The 15115-nt window shown below is 40.3% G+C and overlaps 1 protein-coding gene across 1 annotated transcript; it reads left to right on the top strand.

The window, feature by feature from the left end:
- Nucleotides 1-5154: 5154 nt before the first annotated feature.
- Nucleotides 5155-14995, top strand: LOC123757600 (lysosomal phospholipase A and acyltransferase). Its single transcript, XM_069323176.1, is given in 7 exon segments — nucleotides 5155-5292; nucleotides 5459-5690; nucleotides 8189-8413; nucleotides 9041-9212; nucleotides 10751-10873; nucleotides 11255-11354; nucleotides 14450-14995. Coding segments are annotated over 7 exon segments (1323 nt in total). The 5' UTR covers nucleotides 5155-5172; the 3' UTR covers nucleotides 14801-14995.
- Nucleotides 14996-15115: the final 120 nt, after the last annotated feature.

The following is a 15115-nucleotide window of genomic DNA, read 5'->3' as shown; positions in this document are numbered from 1 at the left end:
AAGGAGCCAGAGGGTAATGGTAAGGGGCGAAAAGTCGGACTGGCGAACAGTAACAAGTGGAGTACCTCAAGGATCGGTGCTGGGACCAATCCTCTTTCTAATTTACGTAAATGATATGTTTACAGGAGTGAAATCATACATGTCAATGTTTGCAGATGACGCAAAATTAATGAGAAGAGTTGTGACAGACGAGGATTGTAGGATCCTCCAAGAGGACTTAAACAGGCTGCAGAGATGGTCAGGGAAATGGCTACTGGAGTTTAACACCAGTAAATGTAAAGTTATGGAAATGGGATCAGGTGACAGGAGACCAAAGGGACAGTACACAATGAAGGGGAACAGCCTACCTGTAACGATTCGAGAAAGAGACCTGGGAGTGGATGTGACACCTAATCTAACTCCTGAGGCACATATAAATAGGATAACGACAGCAGCGTACTCTACACTGGCGAAAATTAGAACTTCATTCAGAAACCTAAATGAGGAAGCTTTTAGGGCGCTTTACACTGCCTACGTGAGACCCGTCTTAGAGTATGCCGCGCCATCATGGAGCCCCCACCTGAAGAAACACATAAAGAAACTGGAGAAGGTTCAGAGGTTTGCGACGAGGCTTGTCCCAGAGCTACGAGGGATGGGATATGAAGAGCGGCTGAAGGAACTGAACCTTACGACACTAGAGAAAAGAAGGGAGAGAGGAGATATGATAGGGACATATAAAATACTCAGGGGAATTGACAAAGTGGAAATAGATGAAATGTTCACACGTAATAATAGCAGAACGAGGGGACATGGGTGGAAACTGGAAACTCAGATGAGTCACAGAGATGTTAGGAAGTTTTCTTTTAGCGTGAGAGTAGTAGAAAAATGGAATGCACTTGGGGAACAGGTTGTGGAAGCAAATACTATTCATACTTTTAAAACTAGGTATGATAGGGAAATGGGACAGGAGTCATTGCTGTAAACAACCGATAGCTAGAAAGGCGGGATCCAAGAGTCAATGCTCGATCCTGCAAGCACATATAGGTGAGTACATATAGGTGAGTACACACACACACACACACACACACACACACACACACACACACACACACATATATATATATATATATATATATATATATATATATATATATATATATATATATATATATATATATATATATATATATATATAGAATCATTTACACAAATACATATTCACATCATTAATCTTTTTATATCACAAGTGATTCAACAAGAGATTCACAACAGTCACTATACAAGGCACTTTACATCTATGATGAGTCACACATTGATGTTTGGATACAAAACTCGTATGATCTGCTTTTTACGAACCACCTTTTAATCAGTCTCTCTAATACTTTATTGAAGATATGTGGTAGTTATACCAGACTAATATAGTTATACCAGACTAGGGATCCTATATTTCTCTTGTCATATATAAAGGCACACACGCTGTTTTTAAAATCTCAAATGTGTGTGTGTATATTTACTATTTGTGTTTACTATGTGTGCTTGCACTAGCTCTTGGACCCCACCTTTCTAGTCGTCAGTTGTCTAATGTATCAACTCCCGACTGATTTTTCCACTTATCAGGTCTACTACATATTCCCAAAACTAAAAACGGGACAGTAAGTCAATTTCGCGAGCCGCTACTAAATTATAATACGACAATTTTTGGCCTTTAGTACAACAGTTTCCTGACGTTGGGAAATCTTAGGAGGACGGGTTGTGCATGCTATGCACACACTGAGGGGGTGAGAATCCAGACATCATTGGCATCAAACTTGGGACGAGAAGACATGAGTGAATGGGAATTCTATCTTCCAGGACGCCATGCACCATTCACAAAGGACAGAGCAACAAGAGCAGGTGGTGTAATGCTGTATGCAATAGAGAACTTGAATGTACCAGACAATGGGGAATTAAACAACGTGAGATCCTCAGAATTTGTATGGTGCAATATACTATTTGAAATTGGTAGCCTACTGCCAGTGGAAGTATGCTAGAGAGAGGACACGGCAACAGCACAAAGTAACTGATCTGCGTAATGTGACCAGTGCAGCAGCTGAAACCCAAGCCCTTAAAACTGTGGGACTTTTAATCGCGAGACAAAAGATTGAGCGAATCTAAACTCACGAGCAGAAGGAGAACAATTTCTTGAACGGGTACAGAACACCTTTTTCATACAGCATGTGACTGAGCCTACCTGAGAGGACAGCATTCTAGATCTTATACCACCATGAGAAGAGGACACGAGAGATCAAATACAAGTAGGGGAGAAGCTCGCTCCTTCCTGTGTTCACAATATTTTAAAAAGGACTATAGAAACCCATCTATTTTATAGATGTATATGGGTTCTATAGTTATAGAAAACCCTGTAAACGTCCCAGATGATAACTTTCTAGACCACCCTCGAGCAGATTCTCAAGAAATATGAGAGGAATAACAAAACACCTTCTGGAGGGAGTTAAAAGATCAAATATGGAAGTATCATGGGGGAAACGTCAAAAAGGTCATCATTGAACTTGTTCAAAAATATGTGCCAAGAAAGAGTGACAAGATGGGTGACACAGACAGTAAAAAGAGTTGTAATAACAAAGCGAAACCTCAGGAGCAGGTAGGTATCAATCCACAATGAACAACATAGATTGTGACATATACAGAAGGGCCTCAAAATCAGCCACCCGAAAAATCACATCAGCCAAAAGAAACTATGAAAGAAAACTTGCTCGAAATATAAAGAAGGATCCCAAGTCGTTCTGTGCCTGTATAAGAAGTAAACCCAAAATAAAAGACTTGGTAGGACCCATAAAAGATGAGACCAACCAAGTTATAATTGACGATAAAAGTACAGCAAACACTCTGAATGAATACTTTATATCAGTGCTCACACGAGAGATTTTAGACAACATTAGAAAAATAGGGCAAGAAATACAGGTGAAGAGACTGAATTAAGGGATATCCCCATAACATGCTATATAATCAGGAAAAGCAGTGACAGACAAAGGTTAAACATTCCCAAGTGTGGACGGAATTCAATCCACAGTTGTTGAGGAACAAGCGGCTGAACTGTGTCAATCATTGAAGCTCCCTTTCAGAAAATATCTGAACCAACAAATAGTTTCCTACACTGGAAATATGTAAATATTATCCCTTATTTAAAAAAAAACAGAAAGAGATCAGCTGAAAACTCAGCTCATTGAGAGAATCCTAAGGGAGGGAATCATTCATAATCTCACAGTAAACAATCTAATCAAATCAACGTAACATAGTTTTCGTAAAAATAAATCCTGCTTTTCAAACTTGCTACATTTTTGGAAACGGCAACCAGTTATTCAAACAAAGGACTCCCAGTAGATGCAGTATACGCAAACTTTGGTAAAGCTTTTCATAAAATACCACATGAGAGACTGACAAGGAAATTACAAGCACACAGAATAAATAGTACAATACTAGAATGGATTAAACAATGGTTAAAGTATAAGTCTAGTATCAATTTTGTTTTTATTTATGTTATGTATCTTTACCCTCCAGCATGGACTCCATGGTGGTACTGAGGGGTGAGGGGGGTCATCCTAAGTTGGACTAGGCATGAGTATTTCAAATTAAACAGAAAGTCAGCATAAATGAGTTAAGTCCGAGAGGGTTACTTAATTATTGACCTAAGGAGTGCCGTAGGCCACTGTCCTGGGACTTCTCTTATTTACCATATATATATAATCGATTTAAACAGGATTGAACAGCAACAGTTGCAAATTGAAGAAGATACTAAAATAGGATGGGAAATATATTTAGAAGAAGAGACAAAATCGCTACAAGACGAGTTAACAACTTGCCCTCAGGGAAGAGATTCCCCTGGAGGTAATGGATTTAAAGCCACTCAAACTAGTGCTATTATATACTCTCTATCCATGGTTGGGTTAGGATAAGATTTGGTAAGGTTAGGTTAGGTTTCATTGTGTTTGATTACCGTGATATGGTGTATTATTGACGAAAATGTGAAATATGGAATTCGAAAACTATTTGAGTGTACCCGAGAATTAGTTTACATAAAACCAAATTCATCAGATTTTCAAAGAAAATGTTTTCAGCATATACTTTTTACATTTAAACAAATGATTCGTAATACAATAATGTTATAACTTGAGACCATTCTGTTTAAGACAAAAGGTCCACTTGCCAGTTTACAAGTAGACTATTATTGGAACCTTAATATGCTTTCAGATCACAAATAACTAGGTAACTATCCAGGTGGTTTGACATGGGGGTTTGGTCTCTCGTGGTATTGAATTTGCTCTGAGAACGCACTGTGATTTAGATAGGCTTTCAAAATGGATTCTGAGCTTAGGTAAAAATAAGAGACGAAGAGACAGACCCAAATATCAGGTGGACAATGTTGAAATTACGAAATCTAATTTCTAGCAGTACCTTTAATTCCTTTAGATCTTAGGCCCCCACAAAAATGTATAAATGTACAGAATAAGGCAGTAAGTCATTTTACTTTCTAATATATTTCACAAAAACTATAAATATAAATTTATCATATGCATTTACATCTCTATGGCAATTTATCCGAATTATAATGTTCATTGTTAAAATAAAGATAGGCTTCATTTATTTTGAAATAAGTGAGATTTTCAGAATTAATATAATCCCTTTAATTAGAATTATGATAAATTTTCATTTTTAGAAATATGAGGAGCCCTCGTTTTAAAATTATGTTAAATGTTCTTTTAAAAATTATGTTTGGATTTTATTTTTTTTAGAATTTTCCGTTTTTTTTCCTAAAATTACAGTATATCTTGAGGTTATCTTGAGATGATTTCGGGGCTTTTTAGTGTCCCCGCGGCCCGATCCTCGACCAGGCCTCCACCCCCAGGAAGTAGCCCGTGACAGCTGACTAACACCCAGGTACCTATTTCACTGCTAGGTAACAGAGGCATAGGGTGAAAAAAACTCTGCCCAATGTTTCTCGCCGGCGCCTGGGATCGAACCCAGGACCACAGGATCACAAGTCCAGCGTGCTGTCCGCTCGGCCGACCGGCTATAACATGATTCTAAATGTTAGAATCATGTTCTAAAACTAAATGTGTTCATGTAAATGTTCTAAAACTAAAATGAATTAAAATGTGTGATTATGTTGCAGTACCGGGGTGTGGAGGGTCCCAGATGGAGGCCAGGTTTGACAGCGACGAGAAGTTGATCAGCGCCTGTCGAACTGAGATTGGTGAATGGTTCTTAATGTGGTTTAACATTAAGAATATTATTCCTTACTACATCGATTGCGTCGTAAGTTACATTTTTAAATTGCATGCTTTTGAAATTCAGTTACGAATTGGTGTTTACACAAATATTTAGTTTTTGAATATCAACCACCACAAGATAGAGTTCGGGAAGGTCAGGGCGACCTTAGCCATATTTATTTAGTGTACATGCATGATTTTACTATTTGCAGATTGACGGCATGAAATTACAATATGACAATGTGACGCGCACTACCAGAAATGCCCCAGGCTTGGAGACCAGAATCCCTGGTTTTGGAAACACATCAACAGTGGAGTGGCTAAGCAAAGACCATCTTTACTTCCTGAGTTACTTCCACGATATAGTCAGCAGTCTCATTCCCCTTGGCTACGAGCGGGGTGTTTCCGTCAGGTGAGCTCCGTATGATTTCTGCAAGGCCCCAAGTAAGCTATTACTAAGCATTCAACACTTAGGGTGTACAAGTATGCAAGAATTAAGTGTGTAACATTGGGACTGAGACTCCTGGTTCAATGTTGTTTTTGTTTAAGATTCAGCTACTCAGAACAAAAGTTCCAAGTAGCACTGGCTGTGGTGAGCCCGTAGTGGACTTACCTGGGACTCCCTGTAACTCCTGTAACTTCCCCTGGTTCAAGCTTGACTAGCGAACGTCTAGAGTCTAGACAAGTGTTTTGCCTGGAGGCCGCCGAAACACGGTGACGCGAGTTTGACCGCTGGCTTTTAAAAATTTTGCCCCGTGGGGCGAGTTTATTGGGCAGCGTCACTCATCCTGTGAGTGGACACACCGCTATAGTGACAGTATTGGGCGGCGCCACTCATCCTGTGAGTGAACATACCGCCATAGTAGCATGTACAACACTCCCCAATAGGAAAAAAGGCCGCTGGGTTGTTCATCCTGTCACTTGTACCCAGACACAGCTGGGACTTGCTTAACTGTCTCCAGTGAACAGCTCCTCAAACAAGAAGATTAACATCTGTCAACCCTTAAAATCTTACGTTATCTTGCGGGTGCAAAATAGGGGAATCTTTTAAGAACAGTATCAATATTTGACAAATAGTGTTTTCCTAACTCAAACAATGTGGGGTTTATTATTCTGCACATATGTCTAATGTCTCTCAGGTGTTCACATTCTCTCAGGTGGTGGTCAAGGCGGTGTCCGCCACTCTCATCACTGCAACTCCTCTGCTCAACTGTTGTTTCCATTCCGAATCTCCATGGATATTTGTATCCAAGACAAATTCTTGCTATTACTGATTCTCTCCCGTGGCCACCTCCTCTTCGTTCATAATGATTGGGATTGCCAGCTGCAACCACATTGTACGAGCGTACAGATTCACTGATTTGTTCTTCTGTCCTCCTTTCCTCAGTAACCTTGTCACGGTGATGTTGCCTGACAATACCTCTAATTTGTAGAGGAGTCTTGGGTATGAAGTATTCAATATGGTCTCCTTCAGCGCCTTCAGCAGCCAGCACATCAGCTCGTTCATTTTCACAGATTCCAACATGGGAGGGGATCCGCAGAAATTAGAAATTTGACGATTCTTCCTTGATTGGTTAATACTCTCACCGCTCTCTTGATCTCAGCGACTATCGCAAGATTTTCTGCCCGATTTTTAGTTAGGCTTTGTAGCGCTGCTTTAGAATCAGTGCACCGTTAATGCTTCGTTCAAGGAATCTTAACGCCATAACAATGACGGTTAGCTCCGCTTGTGTTGAAGAGGCATAGTTCTCAATATGGGTCTTTATACTGCTGGCAAGCATTCTATTTCGACGGCCACGATTGATATAACGCCTCGCGCAATTATCACAAGGACGTTGATAGATTATTCCATTTTCCGGTTCGATCTTCAGCGGAGCGGATGGTATTCGGTGGCGGCTTGGTTTACAGGTTCCGGGAGTTGGTGGATCACATCCAGCTGTCCCCTAAGGGTATGATGGGCATCTGGCTATAACTGTGGAGGTCACTAGAAGACGTCTCTTGCCTTTATACCCGACTGGGCTAGAATTTTAGCACGGTCCATCTTGTCCGTCGGGGGTTACTGGATATCGATAGTCTTCCAGCTGATTGTATGCTGGGGGGGGGGGGGAGTCCGTCGCTCGCCTACCTAGAGGACGCTAGAGGTCGCTAAACACTTGCCTAGCAGTGTGTTTTTCTGTCGCAAGCTCTGTAGTTTCCGGCGAGAGGCGGCGTGTAGCCCTCGAGACGCTGTCTCCAGCGCTTGCGCCTCCGTGGTCCTTAAATTAACACATAATAACTGTTAATTTGATGTGTTTTCTTTCACTAAGAAATGAAGATAACTGGGCATGTGGTATACCATCTTGGTACAGGAAGATAACTGGGCATGTGGTATACCATCTTGGTACAGGAAGATAACTGGGCATGTGGTATACCATCTTGGTACAGGAAGATAACTGGGCATGTGGTATACCATCTTGGTACAGGAAGATAACTGGGCATGTGGTATACCATCTTGGTACAGGAAGATAACTGGGCATGTAGTGTTCCGTGTTGAGACAGGAAGATAACTGTACAGGATCATGCTTAGCTTACCTAATATTTATTCTCATGCTAAAAGGGAGCACAGTATTTATAGGATAATTGTTAACTTCTATAACAGAAGGAGCAGAAACTTGGTAGATACTTTCCTTCGAGAGAACATTCAAGTCCAAGATTGTATATAAATTTGTAACTTTACCAACGGCTTCTGTTAATTTTTGTGTTACGACAAATAAGGACCGAGAAAATCTAGGAATCTAGGCCGTATGAAACACTTTTCCTCAATTCCCTCAAATTTTTGCTTAGTGTTGTGGAAGGAAAATTATAACCCTATCACATATCTCTGAAACATTCTTGACCACATAATTGCTTACCGGTCGACCCTTCAAAAGAGATCAATAACTCACTGGTTGTGGTCATTACAGACGAGATGGGTGAGTATTTCTGGGACCTGGAGCAACTGATCGAGACGACATACGCGAGCACGGAGCAGAAGGTGGTGCTGGTGGCCCACAGCATGGGGGCGCCCTTGATCCACTACTTCCTCAACCACAAGTCTCAACACTGGAAGGACAAGCACATTGAAGCGCTGGTCACCCTCGCTGGTACTTGGGGGGGCTCTGTCAAGGCCGTGAATGTATATGCTACAGGTTTGTCTATTATTCACTATATTATTACACAATTTTGTGTTATTCGTCGTTGCTACATAGCCTTCCCGGCTTGGTGCCGCCTTTTGATAATTACTTACTTTTACACGTCGTTAGTCACTGTGAAGTTTGCAAGCTCTAACTGCACTTTTGTGTACAGTTATCTATAACAATGAAGATATTTGATACTGTACAGAACTGTCTCTCCAGACTCCCATTTACAAGGTTTTCGAACTGAAATGACAGTATTATTATACCACTATTATTATTACATCAAGACATCGTGTTAACGTAATCTATCAATGAGGAAATCAGTAGAAACCATGAGGAGGATTCGAACCTGCACGCTGGGTACTCCCAAGCACACGCTACACCACCACATGGACAAAAATAAAGCATCAACAGGGTATCTTCCTGTACCGTGTTTATACAGGAATATAGCTGGGCATGTGGTGTACCGTGCTTGTACAGGAAGATACCTTGACACATGGTGTACCGTCCTGGTACAAGACGAGATACTCGTTGTGTACTGTGCTGATAGATAAATTGAGATTTCTAGAAAGTAGATGTATGATAGAATAAATAAACTGTAGAATATGCTAAACCACCTTTCTATGTTTTATTTTGCAGGAGACAACTTGGGAATACCTTTCCTAAGCTCCAAGAAAGCTAGGAGAGAACAGGTGACCTTAGCAAGCTTGGCGTTCCTCCTGCCCTCACCTGAGCTCTGGGGACCTGACGAGGTCCTCATCCAGACTCCTGACGATAATTTCACAACCTCAAACTTCAAGGAGATGTTTGAGTTAGTACTTGAGTTGTTCGAAGTACTGCATATTTAAACTTTTCTATTTTTCGAATGGGTAACTCATTTGGACGTGTTTCTTGTCAAAGTTTTAATTTAAGGCAAATCAAACAGGAGGTAGAATGACAATTTATCTATGACATTAGATATTAAACTAATTTGGATACCCTTAGATATTTGGTATTAATATCTAAATACCATTAGATATTTGGTATTAATATCTAAATACCATTAGATATTTGGTATTAATATCTAAATACCATTTGATATTTGGTATAAATATCTAAATACCATTTGATATTTGGTATAAATATCTAAATACCATTAGATATTTGGTATTAAACTAATTTTAAGATGTGAAAATATGAATAATATCATCTTGTGCCTGGGATTTGAGAGCACGTAGCGACCGGTAAAATATTAAGATCTTTGTAGAGGGTATGTAAGGTTAGATTTGGGAACCAGAACAGGGAAATAACAAACTATTTTATATTCAGTACCGCAGGGCAATGCAAGACAATTGTCGGATGAAAGCTCTAAACCATTCACACCTGAACCCATTCACCTGAACCATCGGGGTATCGAACACGACCTGCAAGAAGCGAGTACGACGCTGTACCGACCAGGGTTCTTCCCTTCTCCTAGGCAGGGCAGGAAACCTTATGAAGGGATCTGTCCTCCCTGGAGACAGGGGCAGTCTTATGAAGGGTTCCTCTCTCTCTCTCTCTCTCTCTCCTGGTGCATTTCAAACTGTCTTTGCTCCAGACTGACCAGCTATGACGAGTAGACTGTTCCAGACTGGCCGGCTATTGCGAGTAGGCTGTTTCAGACTGGCCAGCTATGACGGGTAGACTGTTCCAGACTGGCCAGCTTTGGCGAGTAGGCTGTTCCAGACTGGCCAGCTATGGCGATTACACTGTTCCAGACTGGCCAGCTATGACAAGTAGACTGTTCCAGACTGGTCAGCTATGGCGATTAGACTGTTCCAGACTGGCCAGCTTTGGCGAGTAGGCTGTTCCAGACTGGACAGCTCCAGCAGATTGACTGTTCCATGGGACTGTTCCATGGGACTGTTCCATGGGTTCATCACTCACGTTGGAAAAGACTTTCCTGTTGGCCAATTTTCACTGTGAGCTGACAATCTTAATGCTGCTGCCTGGCATTAGACTTAGAATATGTTGTTGGGGTATGCGTTGTTTATAAATAATAAATAAATAATTTATAAAATAAAATGAAATAAAATAAATAAATAATAAATATTTTTAGCATCTCTCAAAGCTCAATCTTCACGTGCATTTTTTGAGGGACATCTAAATCGTTCCTGGTAAATTGACTAAATAAATATTCTTATGATTTTCGTTGTAATGAGTTTCGTTGAAGTGATTTTACGTTGAAATAAGTTTCGTTGAAGTGGATTTTCGCTATAATTATTTTCATTGTAATGGTTTTAATTAAAGTTTACTTATTAATGTATAATGCTTTAGGTGATTGCATAATATTCATTGAAATTGCAAAATTTTTATATTCGTTTTTTCTAGGGCAATGGAATTACCAGATGCGTATGAAATGTACCTGGACACGAAGGGGTTGCTGCACAACGCGCCTGCTCCAGGAGTGGAGATTCATTGCATACACGGTGAAGGAATCCCTACAGTGGAAAAGTAGGTGTTTTTGGTTGGATTTTTTGCTTTAAACTTATCAACCTCTTGAGGGTCATTGAAACTACCAAACTAGCTTGCTAAGACCTATCACTCTGGAGGATTGTTCAGCTTGCCACAATATTACTGGTCAAGCGAGAAGTTCGGTGTTGGACTTAAGTCCCATCAACCTCTTGAGGGTTATTAAAGCCTCTACCTTACTGACCAACCAATAAGAATATTTTAATCCAGAACATAGTCCAGGCCTTAAGTCAACTCTCAGTATATATACACTATATATATTTTGCAGCTTCAGTGTTTCACTGATTTGTGTGATCCAATTAAATTATATTTACTTGACACAGCATTTAATTTGATGGTTAATGTGATACTACTTTCCCATAGGATGGTTTACCACGCCGATAGATTCCCGGATTATCCCCACATCGTCTTTGGTGACGGGGACGGCACTGTCAACGCTCGCAGTATGCGCCACTGTCTTAAAGTAAGTTACTTGCTGACTGTCATTAGTGTCAACGCTCGCAGTACCCGCTACTATAAGCGCTTCTGGTAGGTCCTTAATTCTAATTCTCCCCGGAATACGACCCGCCAAATCGTTTAAGAACCAGGTACCCATTCACTGCTGGGTGAATAGAGGCTACAGTTAAGGATTGGCGCCCTGTCAATCCAGAATACGAACCCAGGCCAATGCGCTCGCTACGCGCCGGACGAGTGCATTACCACTGCGCTACGGGGCAGATTGACTATGTCATTAGTGGCAAGCTCCCAGTACCCACTACTTTAATAAAGTTACTTGCTGACTATGTCACATACACAGCCTCGCTCCTGTGCCAGGTGAGTCCACTACGGGCTCACCATAGCCCGTGCTATTTGGCACTTTTGTTCTGAGTAGCTGAATCTAAAACAACAACTATGTCATTGTCCCCCAAAAATGTGTACATATACTTTGGCCTTGTATCGAGGTTCCCCCAAGGTGGAACTACTGACCCTCCCCCCAGGATGTATCCCAACATCAGTTGCCTAACTCCCAGGTACTTATATTTACTGCTAAGTGAATAGAGAAATGAGGTGACAGGTAATGTGCCCAGCCATTTTTTTGTCTCGCCCGGAAATCAAACCCAGGCTCCCCGATTGTGAGTCGAGAACGAAGCCAACTGGAATCGCCAGTTGGCGATCCAACATAAATCCATGGAATCGCCTACCCGCGAAGCCGTAAAAGCTGAAACACTGTTGAATATTAAAGTACAGTTTGAAAAAGTAATTAGGACAAATTGGGAGGGTGACCCTTTAACAAGCCGCTGGCTTGCTGTCCTCGTCGAAGCCACTAGAGTGTTAGCGACTATGATTTAGATTTAGATTTGGAGTTAGATTTTTTTATTCAGGTAAGGTACATACATTAAAGATGAATTACAAACATAATGTTCGATTTATAGATAGAGCAGTACATACAACACCTAAATCCACTAATACGCATAGCGTTTCGGGCAAGGTGAGGGGGGGGGGGGTGAACACTTTGACTAAAACTTAATAGTAATTGAGCTTAAAGTATAAATTGTGTTGAAAAAAGGAATAAAAAAAGGGGGGGGGGGAACATGGCAGAAAATAGCAATTATACAAGTTGATCAACAAACAGCATTGTTTAAAATAGTAAGACATGGGTTGACATTTAGGGGTAAGGTAGGTTACAAGGAGTTTATTAGGTAGCACTTAGTTTTTATCTTCTTAAACTGGTTGAGAAAGGTACAGCCTTTGACATGACTGGGAAGGTCATTCCACATTCTGGGTCCCTCGAGTTGTAAATCATTTCTAGTTTGATTAAGTCGTACTCTTAGAATATAAAATAGGTATTTGTTTCTGGTGTGGTGCCCATGGGTTTTGTTACAACATTCTAGGAAGCTTTTAAGGTCAGGATTGGCATTACAGTTCACAGTTCTTATTTTTCTTGATGGTACGTGCATTTTGCATGAAGGGTTTATCCACCCGATGGCTGCACGAGTATAAATGTTGGGAAAGGCGTTAATGTTGAGAATGAAGGTTTCAAGGTAAATTCAGGAAAAAACTTGAATAAACATTTAAAGAGGTATGCTTTGCAACAGTTAACCCTGAAATATCTCGTTTTCTATGACAAAGATTTCTGCTCACATTTCGGAAGGGTAACATATATATATTTTAGAAGATTAAAAATATATAATACACTGTTTTAAAATAGACCATAAATGCACACATAAAATGACAAGAACTCATTCGAATCTACATATGACTTCTTCGCTCATACTGCCTCATGTCCCAGTATACGAGCTTTGCAATCCTGGAGTAGATGGTGTCCCAACGAACACTATATAATATATTGGGGTTGTTTATATGTTTATATTGGGGATCGTTAACGATCCCCAATATAAACATTGAGACCTACAGCTGATAAACTGGAAGCCAGCGGTTGGTCAAAGGTCCCACTATTATTCCCGAGGATATTTTCCAACTGAATTTAGAACTGAAGTAAGGTCCTGACATTTACGGCTTCGGCGGGTAAGCGGTTCCACAGGTTTATAATTCTATAGAGGTGAAAAGGCATCTCCTATTTTCTGTCCTATATGGTGGCTTGATGAGCTTGAAGCGGCTCTTCCTTGTATGTTACATTTGACATTTTTAAAGAAATAGCTTGGTAGGGTACCAGAGGTCAGGAAGCACTTCTTAAGATATCACAACGTCACAAAAATGATGTACTAAATTGCCCGACCCTAACCGAGGACCCACCAAGAGGAAAGTGACAACCCGACCATTTTGCGATTTATTGTACATAAAAATATGATGTCGCTATGATTTACAGTACATCATATTTCGGTCGTTATTTATATGTCAAAATGCCATGTTCGATTCGAGAGGACAGGTTTCTACACTGCCAATTAACACTGATGTTCCACAGGGTTGTATCCCGCCCAGCTGTCTTGATTGACAGTTGAGAGGCGGGCCGAAAGAGCAAAGCTGAACCCCCGCAAACACAAGTAGGTGAATACTTGGTCCACTCCTCTCTTATCTCATATATTATTATAACGACGTGCTAAATCAATATTTTCTTAGTGTATGCATCATTCTATTCATTAAATATGGTTTACGAGCCCATTGTAACTCACTTGTCATCATTCTAAATGTCTTTGTCGCTGCTCAACATACTTTACGATACTTGTAAGATCCATATGTGTCTTACTGTGGAATTGTTGATGTATAACAACCCGAAAAGAAAACTGCCCGAAACGCTATGCGTGTTAGTGGCTATGGAAGAATGTAAGAACATCAGTGTACTCTCACAACCCAGTGTTCCTTCTTATAAATAAATAAATAAATAAATAAAATAAAATAAATAAATAACACCATTCAGGTGTCTGCGGGAACATGAGAATTTAGCAGGCGCGGAAGTCGCTTTACTCCAAATGTAATTAATAAATTTAAATCTAACTCTTAAATGCGTGATATACGATATTCACCAACACAATGAAGAAGAAACTAGTCTGCCATTTTCATCAATGTCTTATAACGGTCCTGTAAAACTAATCTAATACGCATAATTTATCATTGTTTCAGTGGGTGAATGAGCAGGAGCAGAAAATTTATCACGTGCCGATGCCTAACATAGACCACATGGATATCATCAAGGTAGAACCCAGTCTCGGTTACCTCGTCAATTTACTCAGCACCATCACAAGAAGAAATGAGCAACGAGCTGGCGAGAAAATGGAGAATTTTATCCAAAGTGAGAAGATAAAGGAGAGAGAATTCTTAATGAAATATCCAGGTTTAAGAGAGGCTACCCAAGCCGCGCGTGAACCAGCGGTAGACCAAACACACTGGGATAACACCTCTTTAGAAAGCGGGGATATTAGTCAGATAAGAGTACAACTCGACGAAACTCCCTCAGTGGTGACTGGATTTTAAATATGGAAGAAGCAGTATAAAGACTGCCGTCTCCCACTGCAAGAGTCAACATTACATACCTGTAATTATTATAGATTATCACGTTTCACGGTATCTTACTTTTAAGCGTTTTATTATAGGTTCTAATGTATTTCCATGTGTATTTCATGTATTATTTCAATTTTATATATAAATGACTGTGTACGACAGTATAGGGTTTTTCATTTTACGTAGACAGAACTAATTAATGCTTTCTTGGAATGTTATATATTTTAAGAGTATTGACCGAGGGAAATAATATTTAAAAAATATTCGACGCTTTTTACATGTGCCATC

Source organism: Procambarus clarkii, chromosome 11 (assembly GCF_040958095.1).
Source record: "Procambarus clarkii isolate CNS0578487 chromosome 11, FALCON_Pclarkii_2.0, whole genome shotgun sequence".
Lineage (NCBI taxonomy): Eukaryota > Metazoa > Arthropoda > Malacostraca > Decapoda > Cambaridae > Procambarus > Procambarus clarkii.
The sequence above is the reverse complement of the archived record's forward strand: the minus strand, read 5'-3'. Positions and strand labels throughout refer to the sequence as shown.